This window comes from Carcharodon carcharias, chromosome 2, assembly GCF_017639515.1.
Source record: "Carcharodon carcharias isolate sCarCar2 chromosome 2, sCarCar2.pri, whole genome shotgun sequence".
Taxonomy (NCBI): Eukaryota; Metazoa; Chordata; class Chondrichthyes; order Lamniformes; family Lamnidae; genus Carcharodon; species Carcharodon carcharias.
In genome coordinates this window covers 164,496,945-164,518,900 of record NC_054468.1, presented here as the reverse complement: position 1 = coordinate 164,518,900, position 21,956 = coordinate 164,496,945, and the positions used below count along the sequence as shown (strand labels likewise).

General features: G+C 43.8%; 1 protein-coding gene across 2 annotated transcripts in view; it reads right to left on the bottom strand.

Moving 5' to 3' along the window:
* The window catches only part of pus10 (pseudouridine synthase 10), a 98,318-nt gene that overhangs the window by 57,421 nt on the left and 18,941 nt on the right, over positions 1–21,956 (bottom strand). For both annotated transcript variants that reach the window (XM_041182726.1, XM_041182727.1), the window contains exons 3-4: positions 15,193–15,441; positions 6,264–6,350 (exon numbers count right to left, since the gene is read on the bottom strand). In XM_041182726.1, the coding sequence (XP_041038660.1) occupies positions 6,264–6,350; positions 15,193–15,441 (336 nt within the window). The remainder of the gene's footprint in view (positions 1–6,263; positions 6,351–15,192; positions 15,442–21,956) is intronic.

Genomic DNA, 21,956 nt, shown 5'->3' with positions numbered 1-21,956 from the left:
TTTAAGAGTGGTCTAAACCAAGGTTCAATACAGGTTTAGCATAAATGCCCTACTTTTCAATTCTATCCCTCTAGAAATAAAGCCTAGTTCTTGTTTTTTTTAATATGACCTTGCTAAACTGTGACACAACTTTTAGTGATTGATGTATTTGTATCCTTTGTTACTCTACCCAACCTAGGCTTGCACCTTCCAAGTAATAAGTGACTTCCCTATTCTTCCTACCAAAATGTACTATCTCACATTTATCTGCGTTGAACCCCATTTGTCCATTATTTGCCCATTGTGCAGGTTTATTAATGTCCTACTGTTATTAATTTGTTGCAGTCCTCCTCAGTATTGACTATCCTCCCCAATATTGTGTCGTCTGCAAATTTAGAAATTGTATTTTTACACTCCAAATCGTGAATGTAAATTGTGAATGTAGTGGTCCTAGTATTGATCCTTGTGGAACATCACTTTCCACCTTCTGTCACTCTGAATCACTACCCTTTATTCCCACTGTCCGCTTTCTGTCTTGAAGCCAGCTAGCAATCCATTATGCCACTTGTCCCCTAACTTAACCTTATTCATTACTCTATTAAGGACACCCTATCGAAGGCCGTTCAAAAATCCAGCTAAATTACATCTACTGCATTACCATTGTTGACTTTCTCCATTTCCTCCTCAAAAGATTCACTACAGTGATTCAATAGGACGACTGGTTCTATTTTCCACTCCAGCTATCCCTTGTGGTCTAAGTGGGACAGTAAGCCTGTCCTAAATTCTAGACAGTTTTGTGCTAAGGATTTAGGAACTGGTTGAGACTACTTAAATGTCATTTCATTTAGGATCTTGGTAGAGAGAGCAAAGCTTCATCCCATTAGTATTGTGCTACATTCAAACCCAGAACCCAGAGTTGAAAAAAGTGTGTTGGCCTACATGCCACCAAATCACCTTAGATACCTGTTTTTAAAAAGCTCAATCTAACTTGAATGGACAAAAACAAAAAAGACAACCAGTCAAGATGAGAAAATAGACTAAGGGGAAGGTCAGTGGATGAGCAGTGGCAGACATTCAAGTAGATATTTCATTTCATAATGCTCGGCAAAGATTTATCCCAGTCGAAAAGAAGGACTCAATGAGAAGGATGAACCACCCGTGGTTAACAAAGGTGGTCAAGTAGAGTATCCAATCAAAAACTAAGGCATACAAAGCGGCAAAATACTAGTGGTAGGCTGGAGGACTGGGAATGTTTTAGGAACCACAGCGGATGACTAAAAAGCTAATAAAAAGGGAGAAAATTGATTATGAAAGTAAATTGGCAAGAAATATAAAAACAAACAGCATGAGCTTCTATAGGTATATAAAAAGAGTGACTAAAGTGAGCTTTTTAAAAAAAGCATGGGACCCTTGGAGGATGCGACTGGAGAATTGATAATGGGGAACAGGGAAATGGCAGATAATTTAAACCAATACTTTGCATTGGTCTTCACAGTGGAGGACACTATAAATATCCCAAAGTTATCAGATAAGGAAGGAGCTAATGAGAGGAAAGCTCTTGCAACAGTCTCTATCACAAGGGGGAAAGTATTTGACAAACTAATAGTACTAAAGGCAGACAAGTCGCCAGGACCAGATGGCTTGCATCCAAGGGTTTTAAAGGGAGTGGCTGCAGAGATAGCGGAGGCACTAGTTGAAATATTCCAGAACTCACTGGATTCTGGCACGGTCCGAGCAGATTGGAAAACCGCTAGTGTGACGCCACTGTTTAAGAAGGGAGGGAGACAAAATGCATCTAACATCTGTCATTGAGAAAATGCTAAAGTCCATTATTAAGGAAGAAATAGCAGGAAAGCTTAACGTAATCAAACAGAGGCAACATGGTTTTGTGAAAGGGAAATCATGTTTGATAAATTTGCTAGAGTCCTTTGAGGATATAACAAGCAGAGTTGATAAAGGGGAACCGGTAGGTGTAATGTATTTGGATTTCCAGAAGGCATTCGATAAGGTGCCACATCAGCTTAGGATCCTACTTGGGGCTGGTGTTAAGAGATAAAGTAAATTTGATACTGCATTTCCAGCAGGCATACCATCCCTCATTGAATACCATGTCAGCAATGTTGTACCAAAAAAGGTTCAGGTAGAGACCCAAGTTGATGGTGCAGTTGTAAGCTAGGGGGTCTGGCCATATTCTGGCTCCATCTTAGCCAATACTAACATATCCTGCTACTGGAAAACAAATAGCAGGAATTCTATTGACAGGGATAAATTTATTCATTGTAGGAAAACAAAAAAAAAAGAGACTTATTCCAGCAATTTAAATTGGCTTCAGATCAGGAGGTGAAAGATCAATCTTTAACCCACGATGCTGCTTCTCCTGAGAGGAAGTAGGGTTTTAAATCAATGGAGAGAAAGTCATACAAAGGACTTCAACTTAATCTTTATAACTTAGTTCCAGATCAAAAAAAGGGAATATTTTGGCTGAACCACCGTGGAGCTTTAAACCCATTTGTTCCTTACTAAGGTTTTGGATTTGCAAAATCAGGGTGAATTTTGTCCTTATGAAGGAATGCAAATATAGAATTAACAATGAACTGTGGCCTATCTGATAGTACTTATGACATACCCCATAATGGATATGGGTGACAGCACAGAACTCTCCTTAATTATTTGGCATTAAACTGATTGTCTCACTTAGATAACAAGGATGGCTGGTACAAGAAACAGAAAATTTACACCAGTGTACAGGGGTCAATTTTTTGAGGTAGAGGTTAAAGCAAATTGCTAAAGTATAGCCCAAGTGTCTTTACTTGGCATTTGACCTAAGTGTTGCTTGATGCTGATGTAGTAAAGTGTTACAGTCCCATGTGTGGTCATGCCTCACTCTGGGGATTGGTGGGGAATAAGATTCACAGAAATCAAAACTGGCAGTTATCATCAACACTATTTACAAAACCCTGAATACATAGCAATTAGGTCAGATTGTTCACAAAGTCATGGTTTTAATTTGTCCTACTTTTTGATTTATTTATACTTATTTTAGTAGAAATAAAAATTAATTAACAGCTGGGAGTGGAAAGTCGTGAGAAAAATGCTAAGTCATTTAGTAAATCTAGTTTAGTGCGCCACCTGTTGTTCAAATATTTAAGGAGGGGACAAACCAAGAAATTATATGGCACTCTGGGTAAACTTCTACATAATGAGAGATAAAAATCAGTGAAACCGTATAAAGACATAATCTAATCACAGACAGTCAAGGACATAGGCTAGTGGACTGGACAGGCAATCACAGATGCAGTTCAATGTAAATATATATGAAGCTGTAGATTTTGCAAAAGAGAACAGCACAAACAAACATATCCTGCATGTTTCATAACAGTGGATAAGCAAGAATTCTAGGATGTTGATATATAGATTTTTTTTTAAAAAAGAGAAAAGTGTAGGTAGAAGCAGCCTTGAAATGCAAATTGAAAATCTGGATTTTATACACTGGGGATTGAGTTTGCTTTTTATTCATTCAGGTGGAACTCGTTGATAAGCTCGGCATTTGTTGCCCATTAATTGCCCTTGAGAAGGTAGTAGTGAGTGACCTTGATGTGCTGCAGTCCACATGGTGCAGGTACACCCACAGTGCTGTTAGACTGGCAGTTTCAGGATTTTGACTAAGTGATAGTGAAGGAACAGTGATATATTTCCAAGTCAGAATGGTGTGGCACTTGAAGGGGAACTGCAAGTGGTGGTGTTCCCATGTATCTGCTGCTCTTGTCCTTCTAGGCAATAGAGTTTGCAAGTTTGAAAGATGCTGTTGAAGGAGCCTTGGTGAGTTGCTGCAGTGTATCTTGTAGATGGCACATACTGCGGCTACTGTGCATCCATCGGTGGTGGAAAAAATGAAGGTTTCAGGTGATGGATGGTGTGTCGATCAAGTGGGATGCTTTGCCTTAGATGGTGTCAAGTTTCTTGAATGTTGTGGAAATTACGCTCATCCGGGCAAGTGGAGAGTATTTCAACACATTCCCACTTATGCCTTGTAGACGGTGGACAGCTTTGGGGAGTCAAGTGTTATTTGCTGCAGAATTCCCAGCCTCTGATCCATACCTGTCAGCACAATATTTATGTGGCTGGACAATGTCAGGATGACAGTTGACAGTGGGGGTTTCAATGATGGTAATGTCATTGAATGTCAAGAGGAGGTGATTAGGTTCACTCTTGTTGGAGAAGGTCATTGCCTGGCACGAATGGTACTTGCCACTTAGTGGCCCAAGCTGGATGTTATCCAGTTCTTGCTGCGTGCAGGCACAGATTGCCTCATTATCTGATGAGTTGTGAATGGAACTGAACACTGTGTAATCATCAGTGAACATCTCCACTTCTAACTTTATCATGGAGGGAAGGCAGGTGAAGCAGATGAAGATAGTGTGGCCTAGGCCCCTACCATGAGAAACTACTGCCCAGATGTCCTGAGGCTGAGATGAATGGCCTCTAACAGCCACAATTATCTTCCTTTGTGCTAGGTATGACTCCAACCTGTGGAGAGTTTCCCTCTTATTTCACTGACTTCAATTTTACCAGGGCTCCTTGATGCCACATTCAGTGAAATGCTGCCTTGATGTCATGGGCAGTAACTCTCACCTCACCTCTGATATTCAGCTCTTTGTCCACGTTTGGACCAAGGCTATAAGGAGGTGTGGAGCCACATGATCCTGACAGAACTCAATCTGAGCATCAGTGAGCAAGCTATGATGAGGAAATGCCTCTTGGTAGTACTGCTGACAATACCTTCATCAATTTGCTTAACTGAAAGTAGATAAGCATTTGAGGGAGAAGGGAATAAATGGTTACAATGGGAGGAGACAGGTTGGGCTGAATGGCCTCTTTCTGTACCATATATCCCATGTACTTCTATGTAATCCTATGATTAAGAGTATACTGATGGGGTGGTAACTGGCTGGATTGGATTTGCCCTTCTTTTTGTGGGCAGGACATACCTGGGGAATTTCCCACATTGTTGGGTAGATGCCTGTTTACAAAAGCAGGTCAGCAAAGTAGAATTTGTACAAGACATTGATTAGATAGAGCATAGAGCCATAGTTATTTATGGCACAGAAAAGGGCTATTCAGCTCATCAAGTATATGCTAGCTTTCCACAGAACAATTTAGTTAGTTCCAACCTCCTGCTCAATCCTGGTAGCCTAGCAGGTTTATTTCCTTCAATTGCCCATCCAATTTCCTTTTGAATCATAGTTCAAATTTTGAGTGCATTTCCAAGCTCCCAGTGAGAAAAAAGATATTACAGCCTTGGACAGAATTTAATGAAGTTTCATAAAATGACACCAGTAATAGCAATGTAGTAAAGACAAAAAAAAACCTGCAGGGTTCTTCACTGGAACAGAGAATGTTAGGAGAATTCAAGAGGTTTTCAAAATTATGAAAGGTTTTGAAAGGGTAAACAGTAAAAGATGGTTTCCCCTTGTTGACAAAAATCAGTGACCAAGGAGCACAAATACAAGACAAAACCTAGAAGAATGAAGATGGAAAGTTAGGAGAGCTTTTTCCCAGGCAGCATTATTAGCATATGGAATGCTTTGCCACAAGCAGTTACTGGGTTTTTTTTTCATTTAAAAATGAATTGGAATTGGGTCAGTGTTTCAAAGAAAGAACATTTAAAAGAAGAAACCTGGAAAAGAGAAGGGTAATGGGGTTACAGAAGGCACAGCTCATGTACCAGCTCCAAAGCAAAATGCTTTCTTTCTGCAATGTGATTTCTAACATAAATAGCCCTTTCACAAATCACATAGAAAAACAAACTGACCAAAAACACTGAAGACCATATACTCTGTTAATTATCCAAACAACTAATCGTGCATTTAGCAAACAACTAAACAGACACGTTCAGTAGTGCAAGTGGCTTAATGTTCCACTTCTACTCAGAAAAGAGTTTGCATCCAAGGTATCCGAACAGGGATCTGAACAGATTCAATCAGTTCTGGTCCAGGATTGTAGAGAGTTGTGTGATGGGTTGAAGGAAAGAGAATGAACTAATTCAGACCGTGTTTCTTTTTCTCCTTATTTGAACTGAACAGCTGACAGGAGGTGCAAAGAGCATCACTTTCCAGTGGATAGAGTTCATCACTAATACCATCCTGCTGCCTTTATATCAGGCAACGCTGGTTGACAAGCAAATTTCCAGTCAAGACAATTATCAAGGAGAAGCAAAAACGATTTAAGCATACATTTTATGCAGCAAAAAAGCATGTTTAAAAAAGAAATTTTGGAAAACTCACCTCTCTGACTAAGAGCTGTGGTGGCAGTGAAACTGAAAATACAAGACTGCTAAAATGATAACCAGCAGAGTCCACTTCACCACACACCTGAAAACAAACAAAAATTTTCCATTCACAGCAAAATACATATTTAGAACAACAATAACTGTCAAGTACAGTGACTTTTTTTCCATCAATAAATTCCTTCAATGTTTGACTGCACCTATTTTGCCAACTTCATTAAGGTCATGTATACTCAAAATGTAATTTCACTACAGAATTATCATCTCCATTGGTAACCACTTGTTATACACATTTTTATAAGTGTAATTTACCAATATGGTCTACCCAACCAACATATGTAATGATTCATAAAACATGGTTAATTTATTTTATTTGTTGCTATCAGTTATGCAGATGGAGGTCCCTGGGAGCCGATGCCAAGTCAAAAGGAGCAACGTTGACATAATCAGTTACAAAAATAGTGTTAAGATAACACTAAGTCAAATTAAGTCATCAGATATTGTGAGGCCAGATTAGAAAAAAATACAAATAATTATGTTTTCTACAAATTAGATACAGGGAAGGCTAATCATCCTGGAAGCATATATACATACTTAGGCTTGATTTTCAGTATCCTGAAGTTTTTCTTTATAGCTGTGCACCACATTACATAGATACCATGTGATGGGAAAGTGAGGCAGTAGCGGGCAATGTTGCAGCAATGGAACTATGTAAACTTTCTGAGATGGAAAGAATTTCGGGTATGAAACTGAACTCAAGGTCAAAAGGGTGCCACCTCTGCCAAAAGCTTTGGCAAGGAAGAACTAGGTTTGGGGGTGGGGGGAATCAGTAGTACCGGAGGAGAGTTTGTGGTAGAGCAGAAGACAATACCTTTGGTCTTCTCAGTGTTGAGTGGAGAAAGTTATCCATGGTAGGACCAGTCAGGGGAGCTAGTGGAGAGGCACAGTCAAATGTCAAAAGTAAGCGGAGGCTTGCGAAGAGAGCTATCAAAGGGCAGTATTATTGGTAAAGAATGGTGTGAGGTCAAGGATTGATCAGTAAGGGACACGTGAGAAGACAGACGACTACACCTGAGTGAGACGGAGACCAAGTGAGTAGCGAATTAGCTTCATGTGGGGATTCGGTGAATGGGCAAAAGAGGTGTGGTATACACAGGAATTATTTTAAATTAATTAAGAAAGTAAACAACATTAGAGAGCCCATAAAGCAGCAGGGGTCTGGAGAGAGAGAGAGCGCGCATAAAGCAGTAGGGAGAGTGAGCTGGGAGTTTACAGATAAAATCTAAAAGTGACGTCACAGGAATCCCATAAGTTGAATAGTTGCTAAGTATAGGCCTTTCCAGACTCAGCACAGAGAAGAGGACTGGTGAGTGACAGGTGAGATATTATACCATACCGTAGTAAACACTTTATATAAAGCTTAAGGTATGTCAGTGAAGCTCGGCCATGTAGAACATGCATTCTGCAGGATGTGGGGAGTCATGCATCCTCGATGACTACATCTGTAGGAAGTGTAACCAGCTGCAGAAACTTGAGTTCTGAGTTGCAAAGCTCGAGTGGCAGCTGGAGTTACTGCGATGCATCAGCAAGGTGAGGATTACATTGACAGCATGTTTAGAGAAGTGGTCATACCACAGCTAAGAAGTACTCAGGTAGAGAGGGAGTGGATGACTGCCAGAGTATCTAAGAGAAACAGGCAGGTGATGCAGGAATCCCTAGGGCTAGCTTGCTCTTTTCCATTTTGGATACCGGTGAGCAAGATGGTTCCTGAGATGACTGTAGCAAGAGCCACAGATGGCTTAGGTGCATAGGAGGGGAGGAGGAAGGGTGAAAGTGCTATAGTGGTAGGGGGTTCCATATTTAGGGGAGCAGACAGGTGTTTCTCCAAGATGGTATGTTGCCTTCCTGGTGCTAAGAATGTCACAGAGCAGCTGCAGGGCAGGGAGGGATGGTGAACAGCCTGAGGTTGTGGTCCATACTGGGATAAATGATATAGGTAGGAAAAGGGATGAGATCACAAAAGCAGGTTTTAGGGAGTTAGGAAGGGAATTAAAAAGCAGGATCTCAAGAGCAGTTATCTCAGGATTACTCCCAGTGCCATGTGCTAGTGGGCAAAATCTTTCCGTTGGTGTGTGGGGGCGGGACCCGCACGCTGACATGTAAAATGACGTGCGGTGATATCGGGCGCGCATCCCAACGTCACTGTGCGCCTTCACGATATTTCAGTGGGCGGGCGCGTGACCATATCCGTTGCGTGACTGACATTAATTAACGGGCCACTTAAGGCTCCAACTGACCTGGATTTTAAGGCGCCCGTGGGATCTTCGGCTCATCTCAAGGGCAGGTGGGTATCAGAAATTTGCATGAAGGTCATCCACGGGCGGGAGGAGAGGGCTCAGTGGGTTTGCGAATCCAGACATTTAATGGTTACTGCTCAGAAGTCAGTGAAACTTGCCTGTGTGAGGTGGAAAAGTTGCAAACACATAGCAGCTGCTTGGAGTGGACTCATAATCTTCAGGTCAGCACTTTTCAGTGAGCATTTGTTTTGGGGCCTGTGGGTTTCAGGAAGCCTCCTTGAGCCTAGGAGTGGGAGGTGATTTCTCCACCGGAGGCGCCTCACCTGAGGAGGAAGGGAGGGCTAGAAGGGGGAGGAGGCCAGGAGTGCACATTCAGCCTGCAGGGGAGCCACCTTTGGGGGGGGACAGGTGCAGGTACAAGGAGTGCAGGGCCAAGGGGTAGTCCAAGGTGGAAGGGGCCGCAGAAGACGCCACTATCCTGCTACCAGGGTATGCAGACGGCTAAGCAGCTACGTCAATGTGTCTGAGGTGCAGTGCCGAAGGAGGCTCCGTCTCTCAAGGGAGACAGTCACCAGTATCTGTCAGGTGTTTAGTCCAGAGATCCCTGCTAACTGTGTGAATGGACACCCCATGCCAGTGGCTCTAAAGGTCACAGCTGCCCTCAACTTCTACACCTGCAGCTCTTTCCAGGGGTTGTTGGGTGATCTTTGCAGTGTCTCCCAATCTGCTGTCCACATTTGTGTCAAGCAGGTTACAGACGCCCTGTTCAGGTGTGCATTGACCTTCATCCACTACCGTTAGGACCAGGCAAGTCTGACACTGCAAGCCAAAGGCTTCGCAGCCTTTGCTGGCTTCCCCCGTGTGCTACAGACTGCACACGTGGCCATCAAGGCACCAGCAGGTGAGCCCGGTGCCTTTGTCAAGAGGAAGAGCTTCCACTCCATGAACGTGCAGATAGTGTGTGATCACAGGATGCTGATTCTACAAGTCTGTGCAAGGTACCCAGGCAGCTCCCATGATGCCTACACCCTCAGACACTCCCAGGTGCCGATGCTCTTCAGTGCTCCAGCCCGGCTGGATGGATGACTGCTGGGTGACAAGGGCTATCCCCTCAGAAGGTGGCTCATGATGCCTCTCCGTTATCCAAGAACAGAGGCTGAGCAGCAGTACAATAGGAGCCACGCCTCCACAAAGGCTGTGGTGGAGAGAACACTCTTGTGCTTCAGATGCCTGGACCGTTCTGGGGGCGCATTCCAGTACCCCCCAGATCGAGTGTCGCAGATAGTGGTTGCATGCTGCGCTCTCTACAATCTTGCGCTGCAAAGGGGGACACAGTGGACGAAGATGTCGTCGATGGAGTGGCTGCGGCTGCACACGATGAGTCCAGCTGTGAGTCCGAGGATGAGCACGCAGAGGGAAACACTGAGGGGGTAGATGCTAACCCGGGCATACTCCAGGGAGGCAGGGACACCTGGGACATCCTAATCCAAAGAACCTTTAGCTAGCACAGCACATATGGATCTCCAACAAAAGCCTGGCCTGTTGCCTCCAACCTGGAGACCTTAGTGCAAAATCTGTCTGGATAAGAGCATTGACAATGGGCCCAGTCAATAAATGTAAATTACGCACAAATCACTCATCAAATCTCAGGAATCCATGCACCTGCCCAAGAAAAGAGGCACCCCCAGCCATCCTAGATGACATAAATTTAATACTGTAACAAAATACTCTTGACATAACAGAAATAAAATGGTGTTGCACTTCACACACAATCAGAAGGAACTCATAGGGGGGGCCAACAAAAAACCCCACAAGTGATGAACCCAGGGTGTGCCTAAGGTGCCTTCATTTTACGTTTGCTGGTGCTATGTCTTTGTGGTACCCCCTCGCTGGCACTGGCACCTGAGACAGCCTGCTCTCTCAGATGTCCTGTTAGCCTCGATGACCTTGGCGGACGTCCTCTGACCCATCGAGCCTATGCTGGCCCCGCCTGGGAGGGAGCTGCCAGCTTCGCAGCTGGCATTTCTCCAGTCGTCGCAGCCTCATTGGGTGCCGCAGTCACTGGCAGAGGGGCGGAAGAGCTGCTGGCCTCATCTGAAGCATCCTGAGAGGCACCAGCAGAGACGAGAGGCAGCTGCTCCGCCGACGTGAGATCCATTCGGCCTCCCTGCTCACTGTAGATGGATGGGCATCGAGGTGAGATATCTGGTGCCCAAACCACCGCCCACATGGGCACTGACCACATGAGGTCAATGGCCTTGTGAGGGATTGCAGGTCTGAGCTCAAACCCAGGAACCCGTGATCCTGCCCCTGGAGCTGCCTCTCCATGAGAGTCACCACTCTCTCCATGGAGGAAGCTCGGCACTCAGCCATGATGCTCAATGCATCGGCTACGGTGGGTGTAGACTCCTCCACTACTGACACCAAGCCAAGCACAGCCTCATGTATCTCTACCAGATGGTCCCACACACCCAGTCACATCTCATCAGTTGGCTGTATCGTTGAAGACTCCAGAGGCTCATCATCAGCGTCAGACTGAGCATGTGCCTAGGCCCCTTCAGTCCTCTGACTGCAGGCGCCATCGACATTCTCTGTCTCCGCCAGCTGCTCCAGTGACTGTGAAGTGCCCCCACCGCTGTGACTCGGAACACTAGCTGAAGATATGATGCCCACTGAGGTGCCAGTATCTGCGTTGGTACCTGCCTGGCAGAAAAGGTGTGATGCTTCTAATGGTGAAACTTCATGGCCCTCAGGTGTCAGAGGGGGCCCCTGCTTCTCCTGCTCCTGGCCGTGCGTTGATGATGCTGAAAGGAAGAGTAAGGGCATTCGATCAGTTAGCCTGCGGGCAATGTCAATGTACATGCCTGTCCCCCGGTTCATCAAGCACTCATCATTCCACACGCACTGGGCAAACCATGTTGGTATCGCCACTTACTGAACAATCAGCAATGGCATGGATGTTGGGAGACTACTGCTGGTGTGAGTGCTGGCCATACATATCTGCCTGTGGAACCCCAACCTCTCCGGCTCCAGTGGATCTGGGTGTGCGCCACCTCTCCAGGTCGAGGGCCTCCTGTTCAAAATGGCTAAGCAGCAAAATCTGGCCTGGCTCACGGCCAGTCTTCAGCCGCTTGGCGTTGTTATGAGAATTCTTCTCCTGGAAATGAAAAAATAGCATTGATAAGTGATACTTGTACCGTGAATCTCCTGGTGGCTGGCCCACCCCAAGCCCAGTTGCCCATTGCAGGGGTTCAGTGCATCCTTCCCCTGCTGCTGGCCAGCACTCACACAAATATACCAGGTGTGTCCTCCCTCACCTCTTGGCCACATGCTGCCTTCATCACAGTTAGGAACACACAGTTGTACCTGCCGTTGCAAGGAGGCACAATGACGTGGAGCGCAGAGGGCAGCACATCCATCTGTGCCACGTCACCTTAAACATCCACTCCCACCATGTCATTACCCTGACTTCGACATGTCCTGGAGTTCGAGCAGTGCGCCTGGGTGCAGATCCTCCAGGTTGCCCCCACCACAGTCATGTGCGTGCCAGTCCACCACATACTGTGGGTGCAGAACCCATCTCAACACCTCCCTCTCAGGCTAACGAACATATAAGGAATATCTGCTGGCCTACCCAGCTAAGGACACATGCCATCAATGACTCAATGCATTCAGGCCACTCAGACGTTTGGGGGGGGGCAGCGGGGGAGAAGTTTATATGATGGGTGAAGTGAATGATGCCAACATGCTACTCACCCTTCCCGTGCGCAGCAGGTTGTTGAAGCGCTTGTGGTACTGGGTCCGTGTGCACCGCACCACGTCGTGGGAGCTCATAACCTCCACTACCTCCTCCCATGCACGCTTGGTCAAGTGGGGTGGCCGCCTCCTCCCGTCCTGGGGGACAAGCACCTCCCGCCGTGCTGACACCGCCTCGAGGAAGGCAGCAAGGCACTAATCTGAAAACCTGGGCGCACAGTGACCACCCGTCCTACCCTCCTGCATGGCCAGCCTCGATGTGCCTTGGCCCCAACCTCTGGCCATGTACAGCAGCCTTGGAGCGGCTGCAGCTTGGCCTTTAAACAGGCTGCCAGGTCGCCATTCAACCCGGTGGCAATTGCCAATCCACCTCCAACCACGGGAGCCCACGTAGAATTGTGGTGTAGTCCGAATTGCCACCGGCGATCAGGTCCACGACTGCCTGCGCCCGTTCCTGCACGCCTCACCCGACATGAGGAAAATTCTCCCCAGTGAGCATAAGAATAAGGAGACTGACCAGTTCAACACATGGCTGGAGAAATGTAGTAGGAGTGAGGGCTTTAGATTTCTGAGGCATTGGGATTGGTTCTGGGGCAGGCGAGACCTGTACACAAAGGATGGGTTACACCTTAACAAGATGTAGACAAGGTTGATTGATTATCTCCTGAAGGCTGGCACATAAGTCAGGCACTTAACAGTAATTTGTTTTGCTTGGTGGAGAAAATGATGTTGCCTTTAAACAAAAATATTTCATCATTGAAGTTCAAGCTATTCCCAATGTCATAGCTAGTTTCTGGACAGTTTTTGTTTCACAAATAATATACGTGATAGCCAATTACACAAAGGAGACCATAAGACCATAAGGCATAGGAGCAGAAATTAGGTCATTCGGCCCATCGAGTCTGCTCCGCCATTCAATAATGGCCGTCAGGTATAAAATGTTTCCCCAAATGGATTGATGACCACATCACAATTGTGCGTCTTAAGCATGCCACAATACCTGTGCCAAGCTACACTGCTGCATCAGAGAAAATTAATATTTTTATCAGAAATACACAACAAATACAATGAATTTAAGGGATTTGGGCAGTGGCAATGGCTGTCATTTTGATTAAATACTGATTGTAACCAAGTGTAGATTTGATTTTAAAATACTGGAACATATAAACACATGACCAATGTTCCCTCTAAGTGGTTCAGCCATGCAGCAAGTGTAAGTTCCTATTCAGGCCAAGCACAAGTCAGCTCCTTTAACTTACCACAAATGGGTAACCACACAAAAACATTTAAAGTTCCTGTGCACTTAAATGAATAGGCCTCACATTCAAAAAGAGAGAAACATTACTAATACTAATGATAATACTATCTTGCATTTAGGTAAAGGAAGCTGAAGAAAAAGAAAAATAAGAAGTTTCTGCTAAAATTTAATCCGAAGGTACATTGTCGATCAATATGACTTTCAAAAAATCCAACAAAAGTGACTTTTGAAGCCTAGAAAACAATTAACATCAGATCAAATGTTGGTGGATTAACATTGTCAAAGGAAACTGGATTTATATTATGGAAATCCATTCAGGAGCTGAATATTTCTTAACAGCTTCAGTGAGGAGTCTCTCCCACTTAGTCTCTCTTTCAAAGCAGTACCGGCGAGGTGGATACAATGACTGAATTTGACTGACGAAGGGGCTTGAAAAATTCAACCTGGAAGCTTCTGGATTGCATGGAAAAGTTTCAGGGGTTCTAATCATTACAGACTACAGGGGCCCAATCCTGTACCTGGGGTCTGTGGTGCCCAGTACTTTCTTATCTGTACTAACCTTGGTAAGACTCTTCTAGTATCAATGAGCATGGAATGAATACATTATAGTCTGTGTATCTTGGTTAAGTTCAGCTACAAGCTTAAGATTAGAATTGCAAACCTTCTTAAACTGGACAATTATGTTTGGTGGTGAATTTTGTGCTCATCAAGTGAAGAGGACAGAGCATTTCCACTTTTGGAACCCAGTGTCCAGCTAAATAAGAAATAATGCTCATTCTGCTCTGCCTCAATCCCAGTGTGTATTTTCTACCTTTCACACCAGCCTTCCTCACAGCTTCATCAATCAAGATACTTCCATCCTGGAGACTGAGAGATTTAGAATACTTATAGGCAGCAGAGAAAGCTGAGTTAAATAGCACTCCAATAACCCAATCAACCAATCCTCTTCCGCTCAAGACATGTAAAATAGAACATGGCTTTCCTTTTCAACATTAATAAATGTGCCCACCCTACAATTTGTTAATGAACATACCATTTGAGCTTGCCACTGGCACATGTGAACAGAATTATCCATTATAGTCTATACGTCACTGAATAAATGATTGGTACAAGTTTCCAGGGTGCAATTAATGTCCTTGATATCTAATCTAATTCAGCCAGTGTTAAGACATTTTTTTTTTACTTATAGCTCTAATTATTCAGGAAGAAAAACAATAATTAATCACTTTAAAATCTGAAAAAAATCTAAGATCTGCTGCATACCCACAAGTGCCTATGCTGTGAATCTAAAGTAGTATTTAGCTAAGTAACCAGGGCATAATATTAATTGGTATATTTTAACAAAAATAATCAAAAATCATTTATCATCCAATGATCAAATGTAATAAGACCACTAATGACAGAAAATTAGACAAAAACAAATAAGACACTGAATTAATGCATGATCTTGGCTTTCTGAAATATTAACATTCCTTGCTAATTAGTATAATTTATGACTTAACTTACCATGCAAAACCTCAACTGTAATTATCAGCATCTTACATCTGAAAAGATTTATAACAGGTCATGACTTAATTTATTTAACAGAGCTGTAGGTAAAGCATCAAACATTTTACCTTTTTGACAAAATCTCTTTCACATAGGTCTTGTAGAATACCTAGACACACAGTGCAAGTTTGAACCCAGCCATCAGGAAGCACACATTCACTCGACAGTAATTTGGCTGCTCCATTGTGACCTGTATCATCATCATTCTTCTCAGAATCCTGCAATCGGATTTTCTTACAAGGTGGTTGATTATATTCCACTGCTTCAGGTTTACTTTTATCATCATTCAAGAACATGTGGAGCTCGGTGAACAGTTCCTGAAACACACAAAGTTTCTGTTTGTAGTGCTTGGAAAAGCAGACACTGCTCCTCTTCAGATTCACAATGGACAATATTACAAATTTGATTACTGGAATGCTTAGTATCGTTGGAAAATGTTATAGTGAAGATGAAGTATTCCCAATAAACATAGTCAAAGTGTGTAAAATTTGTAGGAGCATGAAAAATGTTAAATTGTTCACAGTAACACCATATTGTAGAATTTTACACAGGACTGACCTGTTTTATATTTGAATTCAATTTCATACTACGGCGCAAGACACTGAGCTGATGGAATAATATTACGTGGGCAAGGCCAAGCAAAAGGAGAAGCATTGGTCAGAATTTAATACCCTCTCCTGTGGTGAATTTGGCAGCAGGGGCAGTTAATCAGGCAGGAGGGTGGCTGGTGGCTGCCGCCTTCCTGCCTCTACCCTGATCAAGTCCATAGTGGGAAGGCCTGTGGATGGTGTGAGGGAATCTATATTGTTGGGTTTTTTCTGTATGTTTTCGGGGCTCCAGCACAAGTGCAGAGCGTGGCAGGGTGATGGGTGCACATGCTCTGTTTCCAGACTTCCTTTGACAGCTGCTTGGAGAAGGTGCAAAAAGAGTGACCACAAAACCTGGAAAGTTACACAGGTGATTTTGAGAGTGAAATTGAACCCATGTGAACAGTTCATTGGGAGCAGAAGAAGAGGGTTGGCTCAGTGCAGCTGGAAGCTGCAACATGGGAGGAAGCCCGTGAGAAGTAGTCATCAGCTTAGTGAAGCTCAGGAAGTGTCTGCTTTGTGAAGCTAGAAGTTGGGGCAAAGAAATGTCTGTGAGCAGAGGTGTCTGCTTAGCGCACCTAGAGTGTTGGGATCGTGCCAGTGATTAGATGCTGGGGTGAAGCCTTGTAAACTCAGAGAGAAGCAGTCTCAGGAAAAGAGATTGAGCAACTGGGAGCTGTGGAGTCATTGAGGCAGTCTGAGTGGGAGTGGCTGTTGGAAAGAAATCAGAGGCTAAATCCTCGAAGGAGAGCAGCTGAAATCCCTCATTAAGAAGACAGAGGTTGAAGGATTTTTGTGACTCACAATGATCACTGACGTGTGGTTAGTTGCTGAGAAAATTCATGGGATCTATCTGGGTTGTGTCTGCCATTTGGTGTGCAGTTTGTGTTCGACCACCATTTGCCTGTTAATTCATGTTTGACTCATGTTAATTCTAGATGTTACAGTATAGGATAGTTAGTATTGACTGTTGCTTTGTTGACTCCTTTATGATAAAAACTCTTGTTTGTTTAAAACTGTGGCATCTTGAGGCTTTGTTCTTTTAGTAAATACCTGGGATTTCAAATTTCCTCTACTATAATGAAAAAGTTACTGACCCCTAACCAGATCAAAATAAAATTAGGGGCACTTTGCAAGGTTTCAAATCCACAGATGGATATTGGTGCTTGGACTTGCTAAAGTCAGGGCTAACAGGATCTCAAGGTGAATTTTATTATACTTATTGAAAAGCATGATGGCTTTGTCAATTGCTATGACTTTTCTAGGGCGGGTGGGGGGAAGACTTATCTGAGTGACTTGCAACAATTTACTAAGGTTAGGTTAATTGCATTAGCAGAAAAGCTGAAGTTAGAGTTAAAAGTAGCAGCTAAAAAAGCAAATGCATTTGAGGTAATAGCACAGCATCTGAGATTGGAAGAAGAAAAATCTGACACAGGTAGAGTGCAGCTTGAAGTGGCTAGAATTGAGTTGTAAATGAAGCAGCATGCAATTTAAAAAGAAAAAGAAATGCAAAGGTTTGAACTTGAACTTCAGAGAGAGAAGCTAGCAAGGGAGGAAAGAGATAAGTTTCAAAGAAAAAAGCTTAAGTCACGAGTTAAAAAGGGGCTAATGATTCAGAAGATGAGTCGAATCTCACTGCGAGCTTTCGTTTAACAAAGAATCTTCACCTGGTGCCTGAGGACGGAGTTGAGAGATATTTCATCTCATTTGAAAAAGTGGCTACAAAGCTAGAGTAGCCAAAGGAGGCATGAGCTCAAGATGTTGCAAAGCGTCCTGGTGGGAAAGCAATGAATGTTTATTCTGGTCTTCCAGAGGAACAATTCTCAAATTATGAGACAGTTAAGACTGCAAAACTTAATGTTTATGAGCTTGTCCCCAAAGTGTACCAATTAAAACTTCGAACTTTAAAGAGTAGACCAAATGAAACATTTGTAGAATTTGCTAGGGGCAAAGAGATGTTGTTTGATAGGTGATTCCGACAGATGCTTTCGATCAATGTATTTAGAACAGACTTTTGAGAATGTGAGAGAGATAATAATAATGGAAGAGTTTCAAAACAGCATCTCAACAGATTAGGCCACACTTGGAAGAAAGCAAGATTTCTAAAACAAGGGAAGTGACAATTCTAGTAGATGGATATGATATCACATACAGAGCTAGCAGGCAGTAGATCTCCATGTGTAAACCCACAGGGAAAATGGAGAAATAGAAAAGATTCTGGCTTTAGGGAAAAGGCAGAAGAGGTTCCAGTCAATAAAAATGCATCCCTCTCTCCTGGTGCAAAGAAACCAGTATGCTTTTATTGCCAAAAGAAAGGGCATGTAAAAAGCAATTTGTTGGAAGCTGAAAGTTAAATCAGTGCCAGTAATAGGGAAGCCTAATGAGTCTTTGGGAAAGACTGTACCAGTAAAGGAAAAATCAATGTACAGAACCAATTTTCTTGCACAAAAGTTGAATTAGATAATGAAAAATGAGAACACTTGAGCATCAGTCACAGGAAGTAGAACACTTGAATGAGGACCTGAAATGTCTGAATGATAAATTTGTAGAAGCAAATTCAACAAGGTAGATCTTCAATTAAGACTTGATGGAGTTCACGTAGCAGAAGTCTCTATTAATTATTGTGAAAAACACCTTGAACAGGGAAAAGAATTACTGATGAATCAAGACAGTTGGTTGAAAGCAGAATTAAAACCCAAGACTAATGAACTGCTGGAACTTAGTCGTGAAAAGAGCAATGAAATTCTCGATCTCTGATGCAATCTGGAGAACAAAGAGGATGAGATGTGCACCAAGGAACAGCAGATCTAGACTTTAAAAGAAAATTTTGAGAAACAGATTACAGATTTAATGAGTAAACTGAAAGAGTCGAAGGAGCAGTCAGCAACCACGAAAGAAAGATCCCCAAATGAACTGAATGCCTATGTAAATAAAGGCAACTGAGCTCACCAGAGCAGTTGAGGAACTTAATAGTCTACTGAAACAAGTCAATGAAACCCATAAAACAACTGAAGGTCGACTGGTTGAGATAGATACCTCCAAGACCAGAATAGTTGCTGAGTTGAATGAAAGGATGAACACATTTGGAAAATAATTGGAAAATAAGAGAGTAAACTAATATTTTGATGAAATTGTGAAAGAAGCAGAGATGAAGATTCCAGTTTTGAAGTGTCAGCAAGAAGAAAATTACTGCAATCCATCAGAGTCAGCATGGTTCTATGAAGAGTAAATCGTGTTTGACTAATTTGCTAGAGTTCTTTGAAGATGTGACAAGGAAAGTGGATAATGGGGATCCTGTAGATGTAGTATATCTGGACTTCCAGAAGGCCTTTGATAAGGTGCCGCACAAAAGATTAATACACAAGATAAGATCACACGGAGTTAGGGGTAATATATTAGCTTGGATAGAGGATTGGCTAACCGACTGAAAGCAGAGAATCAGGATAAATGGGTCTTTTTCTGGATGTCAAGCTGTAACTAGTGGGGTGCTACAGGGCTCGGTCCTTGGGCCCCAACTATTTACAATCTATATTAATGACTTGGATTCAGAGATAGAAGGTACTATAGCTAAATTGCAGATGACACCAAAATAGGTGGGAAAATAAGTTGCAATGAAGAAATAAGAAATTTACAAATGGATATGGACAGGTTAAGTGAATGGGCCAAAATGTGGGCCAAAAAGAAATAGCAGGACATTTAGAAAAGCTTAATGCCATCAAACAGAGTCAACATGTTTTTGGGGCGAAAGGGAAATCATGTTTGACAAATTTGCTAAGAGTTCTTTGAGGATATAACAAGCAGAGTTGATAAAGGGGAACCGGTAGATGTAGTGTATTTGGATTTCCAGAAGGCATTCGATAAGGTGCCACACAAAAAGTTATTGCAGAAGATAGAAGCTCACGGTATTGGGGGCAATGTATTAGCATGGATTGAGGATTGGTTAACACACAAAAGACAGAGAGTTGGGATTAATGGGTCATTTTCAGGTTGAAACGCTGCAGTTTAAAAGAAAATACTGACTGCAAAAGAAGCAGCTCATGACTTCATAGTGGGCTCTGTGAACACACAAATGGCACAGGTTCCTCAACAAAGTGGCTTCTCAAAATGCACAACGTTTAAACAGTTAATTATACAGACAAACTCTGCCGCTTATTTAATTTAAACCTGATTCTCTTCAAAGCCAATATAGAAAGTTGCTGTTTTAGAATTTAGACTTAAGACTTCAAGACTTAAACTAGTGGAATGCCACTAGTTCAGTCCTAGGACCTCAATTATTTACTACCTACAGTAATGACTTGGAGGAGGGGGCAGAGTGTAATGTACCCACAAACGCTGATGATACAAAAATTGGTGGGAAGGCATGTTGTGATGAGAACATCAGGAATCTGCAAGGGGTTATAGACAGGTTTAGTGAGTGGGCAAAAACTTGGCAGATGGAATTTAGTGTAGAAAGTGAGGTCATGCACTTTGGTAGGAAGACTCAAAAGGCAGACTATTATTTAAATGGAGAGAGACTCCAAAATAGTGCAGCACAGAGAGATCTGGGTGTTCTTTTGCATGAAACACAATAGGTTAGCATGCAGGTGCAGCAAGTAATTAAGAAGGCAAATGGAATTTTGGCCTGTATTGCTAGGGGGTTAGAGTTTAAAAATAGGGAAGGCTTGTTACAACTGTACAGGGTGTTGGTGAGGCTGCACCTGAAGTACTGTGTACAGTTTTGGTTCCCGTATTTAAGAAAGGATAAACTGGCATTGGAGGCAGTTCAAAAGAAATCAGTTGGCTGATTCCTGGGATGGAGGGGTTGACTTATCAAGAATGGCTAAACAGGTTAGACCTTTATTCATTAGAGTTTAGAAGAATGAGGGGTGATTTTATTGAAACGTACAAGATTCTGAGGGGGCTTGACAGGGTAGATGTTGAGAAGATGTTTCCACTAGTGGGGAATCTCGAATGAGGGGACATAGTTACAGAATAAGGGGACAGTCATTTAAAACTGAGATGGGAAGGAATTTCTTCTCTCAGAAGGTAGTGAATGTCTGGTTGTGGAGACTGGATCACTGAAAGTATTTAAAGAAGAGGTAGATAGATTTTTGAAATATTGGGGAGTTGAGGGCTATGAGGAGCTGGCACATAAAAGGAATTGAGGCCTGGGGCAGATCAGCCATGTTCTTATTGAATGGCGGGGCAGGCTTGAGGGGTTGAATAGCCTACTCCTGTGCGAAAGATGAAAAGGTTACTTGTCCTGTATGTAATAAGCAATTTATTGAAAATTAAAAGAGACAATGCAGCAGTCCTGCTGACTCTCCAGCTGGTGGGTGAGACCCCATCACCTAAATTGAATCCAGCCTATAGTTTGCATTTTTTCTTACTCGTTCATGGGATGTGGGCATTGCTGGCTAGGCCAGTATGTATTACTCATCCCTAATTGCCCTTGAGAAGGTGGTGATGAGCTGCCTTCTTGAACCTCAGCAGTCCATGTGGTGTAGATACACCCACAGTGCTGTTAGGGAGGGCGTTCCAGGATTTTGACTCAGCAATATTGAAGGAATGGCGATATATTTCCAATTAGGATGGTGTGTGGCTTGGAGGGGAACTTGCGTGCGGCAGGGAGAGAAGCGGGGGGCAGGGAGAGAAGCGGGGGGCAGGGAGAGAAGCGGGGGGCAGGGAGAGAAGGGGGGGGCAGGGAGAGAAGGGGGGGCAGGGAGAGAAGGGGGGGGCAGGGAGAGAAGGGGGGGGCAGGGAGAGAAGGGGGGGGCAGGGAGAGAAGGGGGGGGCAGGGAGAGAAGGGGGGGGCAGGGAGAGAAGGGGGGGCAGGGAGAGAAGGGGGGGGCAGGGAGAGAAGGGAGGGCAGGGAGAGAAGGGAGGGCAGGGAGAGAAGGGGGGCAGGGAGAGAAGGGGGGGCAGGGAGAGAAGGGGGGGCAGGGAGAGAAGGGGGGGCAGGGAGAGAAGGGGGGGCAGGGAGAGAAGGGGGGGCAGGGAGAGAAGGGGGGGCAGGGAGAGAAGGAGGGGCAGGGAGAGAAGGGGGGGCAGGGAGAGAAGAGGGGGGAGTGGGGAGAGAATGGGGGCGCGGGGGAAGAGTGTGGTGCAGGGGAGAGGGATGCACTCTCATCCACTCTCACAGTGAGCTCCCAGAGACTGGGTCTAAGTCGGACACACACACTCTCTTCCGACTATTACTCATTGTTTTAACAGGTTTTAACTTGGCTCAGTGATAGAACTTTAATTCCCGAGTCAGAAGATTGTGG